General features: G+C 33.7%; 2 protein-coding genes across 2 annotated transcripts in view; both read right to left on the bottom strand.

The window, feature by feature from the left end:
• Nucleotides 1–6,050: 6,050 nt before the first annotated feature.
• On the bottom strand, nt 6,051–7,080 carry LOC118746253. The gene has a single exon (XM_036480087.1). The coding sequence runs from the start codon at nt 7,057–7,059 to the stop codon at nt 6,373–6,375; it is 687 nt and encodes a 228-aa protein (XP_036335980.1). The 5' UTR covers nt 7,060–7,080; the 3' UTR covers nt 6,051–6,372.
• LOC118746252 (MIT domain-containing protein 1-like) overlaps nt 7,034–10,731 on the bottom strand; it is a 55,673-nt gene continuing 51,975 nt past the window's right edge. The window contains exon 5 of the mRNA XM_036480085.1: nt 7,034–7,147. Coding sequence (XP_036335978.1) covers nt 7,105–7,147 — 43 coding nt within the window. The 3' untranslated portion in view covers nt 7,034–7,104. The remainder of the gene's footprint in view (nt 7,148–10,731) is intronic.

Here is a 10,731-nt window from a genome sequence, read left to right as displayed (position 1 = left end):
AGGAAGAAGAAACACAGCTAAATTAAAAACAGCATATTTTTCCCGCTGCCCGTAAATTCAAACCCTAGATCTCTCAAATGGAACGCCAGCGGTCTACTCAGTTGGTCATTGTACATAAAAGTACATGCAGCATGGAACTAGTTGAGCTACAAAGCAAACTGGTATTTAGTATTCTAGGTCACAACTTAAAATACATATAGCTTTCCCTGCAGGGTATAGTTCATCTCATCCCGTTAATCCCACTTCCGCCCAGTAGTAAGCCTAATTCACTGCATAATTTCAACCATTTTCTCGCTTAGTTGAACATTTTTTATAACATTTATGTAAGTGCAAACATTTTGTTACATTTTACGATAACGGAGGTTCCAAGAGAAACTGAACCTTGGTACAAAAATTACTTATTATATATTTTTGTTTTAACTAACAAACGTGTGGATAAGACATTTGAAAAAATCTTGAACCAACAAAAGAATAACTAATTAAAGCTTAAAATGCATTTGTATTACCTTTTTACGTTTGGAAATCAAGTTCTAAGTAGATTGTTTGAGTGAATTTAAAGTAGGTTTTGTTGAAAGTACTGTCAAATAATTTGCAATTCATAATTCAAGTGTTTGGTAAAGGTGTTTTTAAACGACATGTATTTGCATCTGTAAATGTGTCTTTTTTAATACATATTTAATTGCGTATGTCTGTCAAATTCACAGTCTTTAATTAACTATTTAAAAATCGTTCTTTGAAAACGAAATAAACTAAACTCAGAGGATTCTATATGTGTGTCAAATGAAAATAGAAACACATCTAATTTGCCTTTACACGATATGTTGACATTTCCATATATAAAAAGTGGCATGTACACATACAAAAACATGTCGTGTAAGAACACCTTAAGAAAAATATATGAGACATTCGTTTTCATATCGGACACCAAATTTGGTGTCACACTTTCGATTGGCTTCAAATTTTTTTTATGTGTTCTATACATTAAATAAGCTAACAAGTATTCGAGGAAATTTTTTTTAGACTTTTTTTCTTCGGAGAAATGATTTCTCAAAGTTTGCATTTTTTCATGATTCTAACTAATCATGCACCTCTTCAAATCGTTATATCTCGGATTCTGCTCATCGTAGAGACTTCATCTTAACGCCGTTTTAAAGCTAAAGAAACGGGCTTAACATTTCTATATATCAGATGGCCAAGATTGTCCTAAAGCTAACTTAGCTACTAACAGCTGAACTTTTTGAAGTTGATTTGTATAGCGAAGGCCAGTTACTTAGGAATTTAAAATTATACCATCATAATCCTTGTTTAATTCTCTATAAAAAACGTGGTTCGAAAAATGAAACTATTTTTAAAATATTTTTCTTTATGACGAGATCAAAAATAATATTTGTATGGCAATATTTTTCTGTAAGGTGACAAACCCCTTGAAATGGGCGTGGCAATTGCAGGACTAAAGTTAGCAAAACGCAGATTTTATTGGGGATTTCGGCAGAATATCGCTTCTTTAACAACATTTGTTCCACAACTTTTTCAATTCAAGAATATTCTAGAAATGGGCGTAGCTATATTAAAACCAAAGCTCATAAATTTAGACTTTAATGTGGATTTCGCCAGAATACCTATATGGATTGATTGTTGATTCGCACAAAATAAACCATCTCGTCATAAAGAAAAATATTTTAAAAATAGTTCTTGAAAACCCCCCATTACTTCGAACCACGCTTTTTATAGAGAATTAAACAAGGATTACGATGGTATAATTTGAAATCCCTAATTTACTGGTCTTCACTATACATATCTACTTCAAAAAGTTCAGCTGTTAATAAACAGCTAAGTTAGTTTTAGGACAATCTTGACCATCTTATATATAGGAATGTTAAACCCGTTGTTATATACATACATATCGTCGTTAAAAGTACAAAACCGCGTATCGTCATTCTGCAAAACCGCGTAACTGACATTTGCTGCCAAAAATTGGGTTTGCTCATACTTGGCTCAGTCCTTATCCATTCGCCCTGAAATATACTAGCCAGAAATGCAAATGCTTTATAAACCATTTTGAAATATGAGTGTTTTTACTCTCTAGAAAATAATTTATGCAACCTCACATAAGCGCACATACATATGTACGGTGACCATTCGTACCGATTTTGGCGGGACAGTACCGATTTTGAGAAAATTGTCCCGCTGGATATTTTTTAAAAGTCGGGACGTATAAGTGTGAAACGATTTTAACTTGAGTTTAGTGAAATACTTATTCCCTCAAAAAATTCATGGATATGAAAAATATAAGCTGTAGATACAGTGGCAAAGATATAAACAGGAAAGAGAAATTCTAACATTCTTTGGCTATTACACTTTCGAATATTTAATGTTTATTATTCTTTATGAAAGTGTAGGCCGTTATTTAACAAAGACCATGCAAGTCAAAATTTCAAACGTTGTACAAAAATTATCTAAGTTCGGTAAAGTTTCATTAAAATTTTGAGGTTTTGAATAAGATTTCTTAGAAACATTTCGGGTATGCAGTTTTGTAACCCAATCGATTCAAAGTGCAAACTTTAAGTAGCTTGGACTTAGCGTGGATTTTTGGTAACTTTTTTTGTGCAAGGTATTGTTCATTTTTTCCATACAAACAAATTATCGAACATAGTTTGTATGGAAGAATACGCGCGAAAAAAAATATTGCCAAAAATCAACGGTAAGTCCAAGCTACTTCAAATTTGTACTTTAAATTGAATGGGCATACTCAAATCAATTCTAAAAAATCTGTTTAAAATGTTTAAAATTTTTATCAGCATTTGTTAAAATTCAATGTTTTGGAATTTTTATTTACATAGTTTTTTTTAGATAGTAAGCTATATTTTCATAAAAAAAATAAACAAAGAAAAGTTGCCAAGACTTACCAAAATGTCTTTCCCTATTGACATTCTCGCCACCGTATATATTTTGTGTATACATTTTTGCGATTATTTTTCAAGTTTTTTCTCTTTTTTTGTTTTAAATAAAACTGTATTAAAGGATGTTATGTCCTTTTATTCTAAACACAAAATTGTATGCTCGGTTCGATGCATTACAAATGTCCCGATTTTTGTCCACAGAAATCTGGTCACCGTATACATATGTACACATTCCTCTTTTTTTTAATTTTTTTTTATTATTCTTTCAAATATTATCTAATGGTATAATTCAGTGGTGTCCAACCGAATCCGCACCGAGGACTACTTTGAAACCATAGCTATGCTTTGCTGGCACCGGCTAAATTAACTTCAACCTTAATTGATCCCCATAAAAGACTTTATTTATTAATAAAATTTATACGGCTAGCTAAAATAAAGGAATGCACTTAAATGAAGAACATTCGTCGTATTGTGACAACAACGATTTCCTCTCAATTGATAAAGCAGTGTTTCCATCATGATGCATAAATTTTGGAAAAAGATAACACTGGTTGCATGGAAAATATTTCGTCACCTAAACTCCAAAAATCTGTAACCAACATTGTTGCCTGAAATGCAAAAGGCCGTAACTAGCAAAAAAACTTTTCATCGAATTAAAAGTCCCCACAAAAGTCGTAACTGAAGAAATTTTTCCACGTAACGCGCCAGAATTTCCGGGTCCAAAAGAAGAGCAAACGACGGGAAAATGTGACAGTATTTATCTGCCAACAGGCTCTTTCATATGTCGATTTGATCCACAAACGCTGAGATCGCAGTCATAATTTCTGAGAACTTTTATTGAGATTATTTAGTTTTGCAATTACATCATTAGAAAAATGTCAAGTCGGAGAGCCTTATCTACATGGTCAGTGAGAATTTTTTCAATAATGTCTTTGGACTTCAGAAATATATTTATTTACAATTGCCTAATCTTATTTACAATTGGCTATTCGCATTTACAACTGGAACTGGCGTAGTTCGATACAGAGTATTCTTCTGTTTCTGTCCATATTTTTGTTTGGGGCGATAAAATACAGGTCGCGTGGTACTAGGTGCCTGCGAGCTAACGGTTGGACAACACTGGTGTAATTGGTAATATATTAAAATATGAGCAAAATCGGACCTTAAACACGATTATTCAAAACTATCTTGACTCCAACAACTGTAAGATAGTATATATACATAAAATATTTGATTTTGAAAGAAGTTAATTTAAGTACAAACATGTATGTATATAGTATGTATTTTCACATGTATACCACATAGAATAGAAAAAGCCATATTTATATGTCCACTTAATAAAACCATCAAATGGTTTACTAAAACGTCATAATTCTATCAAAAGAAAAATATAATATTAAAAATTAAACGCTTTACTTGAGCGCTCGCCAAGGGCTGTTATATAAATGTGGCAACCCTAAACATAACATTTCTGTATTAAAGGTCTAAAAATATTTTTAATTTTGTATCCATATTAAGTTATTTTAGTTAAATTTTGTGAAATCGAAAATAAGTGGCAACCTTACACTATTATCCTAAGGTATAACACTTACTATATAGGCAAGCAATTGTTCGAGAGCTTTCTTTTATTAACCATCATAAATAATATTGTATCTTAATTTTCTAAACAAAAAATTAAATAAATATACGATCGAAAATAGGTGGCAACCCTATTAAAAATATTCCTGAATTTAGTTGTTCACTTGCAAAGTGCGCCATTAAAAATTTTTTCGATTTCTAGTTTTTGGTGGGTAACGCACCAGTATTTAAAGTAGTTTCATGTCTACTAACAACACAGTGGAAAATCTTTCTATATTCTGAAAGAATAGCATCAAATGTTAACTACTCTTGCAAAAGTCGCTGTCGTACTTATTTATAAACTTTCAAAAGTCTCCATCTTCTGTTGAACTTAGAAAACTGCATTAGGTCGTACAGACTGTTAATGTTATGTTATGTTATTTTATGTTATGTTATATTTATTAGGCTCTTATTTATCCAATTTTCAGTTAATAAAAAAATATTCAATTTAGATGTTACTTGTTGTCGTAGTTCTTTTTTTTTAATTTATGGCTTACTATTATAAAATCACATAACTTTGTTTGCAAATGGACTACTCAATTAGGAATTTTTAAAATACATACTTTCCATTCCATACACACATATTGATCCTTATTCAGTTTGCAACTAAGTTCGAATGGGTGGCAACCTTATACGAAGATTCTCGGAGACAACACCGATCTAGATAACCTTAAAATAGGTCCATTCAATATCAAAAAATTGTTACGAATTGTTACTAGTAGGTATTTGCAAGTTTTTACTGGAAATGCATTCACTAACCCAAAAAATTTGCCAGAGAGAGCGAATTCGGGAGCGTAATAACCCGAGGGAGCTGCGAATTCTTGCAAGTAAAAATTTTACTATCAAAAAGTAAGGTTATGCTTCAAATTCAAATGTAAACAAAGTGTTTAAGAGGATGATTTGATGAAACATAATTAGTGAAATGAAAATATGGATGAAGAATTTAAATCTAATGGATATTTTTGTTATACATATGACGATGGAAAATATTTTTAATCAAAAAGAAAGTTGCGCGGCAAAACTTAACCGTCAGAAAATGTCAAAATGGCATAAGTCGCAAGTTTTTACTAGTTTTGCGTTCAATAACTTTTTCTGATAATTTTCTTTTCCTATCAAATTTACTCTCTCTTTTTCTTACGATCTAGCTGCAAGTACTTAATGGAAAAGTTATTGAATGCACCTAATACAAAACAGTATCTGAACTAGAGATGGGTACGGGAGTAATTATTCAATCCCAATCCCGCCCATCCCGAAATTAGATTTTTAATCCCCGAACCTGCCCATCACGACGTTTTTCAGTTTTGTAGCGCGGGTCCCGAAATCTATAACTAAGAAAAATTCACATGTCTTTCAAATTAATTTTAAATATTGGAAAAAAATTATGAAATTGCTATGGTCGTTGCATGTACATACCAAATACTCACGGGGCTACGCACTGACTTCAGTCCGTATGCTTGGTGCAAATGTTCTAACCAAAAGTTATCTTCAAATCTCTCCACCATCAAACCCCCAATAACAGTGAATTAAGCAGTTTTCTTTTGATTTTTAATTTAATGCTTTAAAGAATTTGTTTTACATACCAACAATTTATTGCTTAAAAACGGGAAATGCCAAGTCGGCATGTACATTTACTGATTTTTGGTCCTGTTTTACTGATTTTACTATGAATTTTCTTATTGCCCTGAAAGACTCCGCTCTGATTCTCTATTGAATATATTTGTTTTTTAGAACCTGAACTACTTCAAAACATAAAGCTTATTGCGAGACTCAGAGTACTGTTTTCCTACGTGACTCATCTGGCAACCCTATACATATGTATGCATGTAAAAATAAGTACTGGCTATGGAGGTTGAATTCACAATCTCGTAGCGAATGTTTTTACACAGTCATGCGGTGATGGCGGCGTGAAAACTGGTTTGCCCTGCTGATCCAAGTAGCTTTCATATTTTACAACGTTTACGCAATCCATACCCAGTCGGTCGCACAGCTTCGCTGAATAGTAACTTGTGCAGTCAAGCGTAAGCAACGGGTACCCAAGCTGTCGGCCGAGATTTTTCTCTTCCTCAATTAGTCTAGCACCAATCGCACGTCCACGTATTGCCGAGTCAACAGCCACAATATGTATATGCAATGCTTTCGCAACGTTATAGCGTTCATACACATTGGAGTCTTTTTCTATACATGCTAGCAGCTTAAGAGTTCTACCCCATTTATTGGATCCCAAACGTGCGACCTCCTCGAATAGGTGTGCAGCTTCACTGCTATCCTTTGGTCCTGAAATCAGAACTCCAGCAATGCGTTTCCTTTTCTCACCGCCACCACTCTCAGTAACCGCCATCAGGCAGGTTCCGTTCGCCAACTGTGACATATTGAATTTCTCATCTTCGGGGTCCTGTTCTTTTGGTTCACTTCCGATGGTCAACGGTTCCTCCAGATAGTAATGCGTTCGAAGAAACTGAAGCACCTCATCGTGGTCACTCAACTCTATTCTGCGAATTTGCACATTTTCCGCTTGATTTGTTTGTGATGTGCCACCAGTCATTCCCAACCAATAACTTGAAATTATGTAAGTAAAGCTCGAATGTTGTTAGTAAAGTAGACTTATTGTTGTGCTGACAGTGGATATCGCGCTGAAAATATATGGTAAAGATAAGAAAATTTAGCTAATTGGTCAGCAGGAAATGGCAAATAGGTATGTATATAAATTTGTATACATTCGTACTTGGTTAAAGGGAATTGCAGAGTAATAATGCAATATAACCCCACTGACTTCACAACATTATCTCAACAAATGATAACACTAATCGCTTCGAGCCTACAATCATTTAAAGCTTGGAAAGTGCAATAGAATTTCAGTAAGCATACCACTAGGAATTGGAAGCATGATGTCATACAGTATTAATTATCTACTAACAGCTACAACGACAAAAATTGGCGCTTCGCTCGTTTTACTATTGACCTGAATAGACGGCACAATTAATTGCGCAAATTTGATTGTATGCAGTTAAGTTCTGCTTTATTCAGTATTTTGTGCTTTTTGCGCAGCTTACTGGTTTAGGGCAGTTTTCTCAAGTAACCATTAGATTTAAAGTTCACTTTATATTTAAATGTTGCATTAAAATTTATAGATATGTCTAAGGAATAAGGAGTAAGGAATTTCTGTTAACGGTTTTTAAAACAACAATTAATTTTAGTGCAACCTTTAAATATAAAATGAGCTTTAAAGTTAAAAGTTACTTGAGAAAACGACCCTTAACATAAATAAATTTTGGGAAGTGCCGGTTATTCCGTAGATATCCAATAGAAGATTTCGATAATACCCCTATTGAGTTCACTGGTAGTGCGAACAACATTCGAATGCTCTCATTGCATTGATGCTTCCGCCACGCAGTGGAGTAATAATAATAAACGCCACATTCTATAGTCAGTAGATTTTTGTTGAATATCTCAAAAAAAGGCAACATTGAGGAAATCATCTCAATAACGTTCTTTCGTTTATTTTAGTTTTTAAACGCATTAAAAAAATTTAAGGTCTTCCTTAGGCACTCCGTACATTACGGGCCTAATCATAGTAGAGTAATCGTTGCTTCATGCTGAAACGAATACGTGACGACTCGACTTCTGCACACTTGCTCGCCCTGCACTCATCACCAGTGAATAAACATATTCTACACATCACACATTTTTTGGCCGTTCTTTTCATCTACATAAACATTTCTGCAAATACATATTTCTGCAGTGAAATATTGCATGAACGCTTATGGTTCAATACAATTTGCGCGAATTTTAGCACGAAATCATTTATTTTCAATTATTTCCTATTGAAATGGCAAAAACTTGTTATTCGTAATGTACAGAGCTTCATTGAAATTCATGTGTTCGGCATAAAAGCTTCATAACTTCGTATGCCGAAACGATTATAGAGATGACACGATACGATTAAATACAAGCACATACTCGAAACTTTTCGTTCGATACCAAGTAATTTTGGCATCAATACTTTTGAACCAAGTACTGAGTAGGTATCGAAAAATAAGTACTCGTATCGAAACGTTTAGTGAAAGCTCCTATTGAAGATCGAACTTATGAGGATATTTCCAAGTACTTCACCCTGTCAGAGAGCCTTAGAGGAAGACCAACCATTGAGGGAAGACGGCGATTCGGTATCTTATACCTCCTAGTAAAAAGAACAAGCTCCGTTTTACTGGGACTTACACCCATCCAGCAACTAGAAGCCCAGTTCTCAACCAAGCTCAGGTAACCCTGCATAAGTTCAAACAGTGCTTCCGGAAACTTTTCTTTTGTTATCAATACTACATCATCGGCATAGGCAACCACCCGACAGTCACTTCTTTCCAGAGCCAACCACAGGTCATTGATGACAACGACCCAAAGCAACGGCGAGAGAACTACCCCATGCGGGGTACCTCTGTAAAATTTTTTTAAAACGTTCTCATATATTGATAACTATTTTGGCGGCGAGAGAGCTACAATCGGGTCGGTCTGTGGTTGTGACCAGATTAGCAAAAGCATGATATCGCTGCCGTGTTCAAAAAATGCATGTCGCCATCGACAAGGCGTTTATAGTATAATTAAGATAAACATTAAACAGGCTCGTGGCCCGTCTTTTCAATGCGTTCAAGCTAATTGGAGTATCTGAATGGTACGATAGTTTGGCAACCATTTAAAATATGCGCTTACTAGGCCAAATAACAGGTATTTTGTGGTAAAAAAAAACAAATATTTGCAAGCAGTTGATAACATCAGTCAAACATATTTAGGCACTTACATGTATTTATGTGCAGTTCAGATCAATCTGCAATCTTAATAATGGTTATTTTTCCATGTGTGTACAAATTGATATATACCTGTACTCGCATTTAGCGCCTTAAAGATTTAGCATTTGATAACAACGAAAGAAAATATTTAAACATTTTTTACTTGCAATCATTTTTGTAAGGATTGGCAATCTTTTTACTGAAACCAAATGTAAACTATAAGCTTGTATGCATGTATGTACATAATATGTATAATAGATACCTTTTTATGTTGGCATGCATATTCATACCCATATGTAAAGTAAGTATAGTACTTTGGCTTTTTGACTTTGTTGACGTATAGTTATTATCTGCACGAAAAGTTTATTATTTATGGCTCAATAAATAATTCCCTGCTAAAGTAAGTATATAATTTACACCATGGGGTACCAAATCGTTAATTTGTTGTGGTCACCAATGCAGAACAAGAAGGGCAAGAACATTTTAGTGAAATCAAACTTTTTATACCCGGGACATTGGTTCAGCGAACAGACAGTCACAGCAATTTTCATACATATGTATGTCCACAAGTACATTACATACTTAAGACACATATCTACATATGTATGTATTTGCGTTGTCAAATGTGATATAATTCATATGAAGAAAGTAATATTCACAAAATATTTTTACTTATGAAAAGTCTAACTAAATATAGGAAAAGCATCGTCTTTAAAAACTGCTCCGCATATTGGACATAGCGCTTTTTTATGAATTTTTTCTGCATGCTTTTTAATATGTTAAAAACATTGCTGGAAAAACCTTAAAATGTTTGCATGGAACCATGTCGCAATAAACAGATGAAGTAATAAACCCGGGTTTCTCGCTTTATTTTCTGACATTCGGCTGCCTTATAGTCACATTTTATAGGCAAATTTTCATATAAAGCAGTGGCACCTGGTAAATTCCACTATGGGTGGGATGCATCATGCAATAACACCATACACAATAATTCCCATTACTTGGACATTAAAAAGCAGTTTCAGAAGTGAACTAGTGTTATTTTATCATTTTACAACGCTTTTATCAACTTGCAATGTTGTGTTCCAGAAACTTTCAATGTTGTGTTCCAGAAACTTTCAATGTTGTGTGTCCGACACCATAAAGCAAAGCTTTGAAAAGCTCCTATAAAAAAGCATAGTGAATAGGGCGAGGTAGATGACATCTAGATGTCGCCCTATGTACTACGTTTGCTACACCGGAAATAGACGACACACCATTTCTTTAAATAAAATTAATTGGTGCTCGTTTGTATGTACATACATATGTAAATGCATGTGTGTGCACCTTTCTATTAATATCGTTGAATTATTTTAATATCTATTGCAAACTTTTATTCAGACAGGACTGAAAAGTAGAAAATAAATAATATAAAAAAAACTTTTTAATATACAACG

Source organism: Rhagoletis pomonella, unplaced genomic scaffold, assembly GCF_013731165.1.
Source record: "Rhagoletis pomonella isolate Grant_MI unplaced genomic scaffold, Rhpom_1.0 Rhpom_scaffold_00010, whole genome shotgun sequence".
In the NCBI taxonomy this organism is placed as follows: domain Eukaryota; kingdom Metazoa; phylum Arthropoda; class Insecta; order Diptera; family Tephritidae; genus Rhagoletis; species Rhagoletis pomonella.
The sequence above is the reverse complement of the archived record's forward strand: the minus strand, read 5'-3'. Positions and strand labels throughout refer to the sequence as shown.

Coding starts and splice junctions, on each gene's coding strand:
- LOC118746253 (XM_036480087.1), bottom strand. CDS start 7,059: ATGACTGGTGGCACATCACAAACAAATCAAGCGGAAAATGTGCAAATT.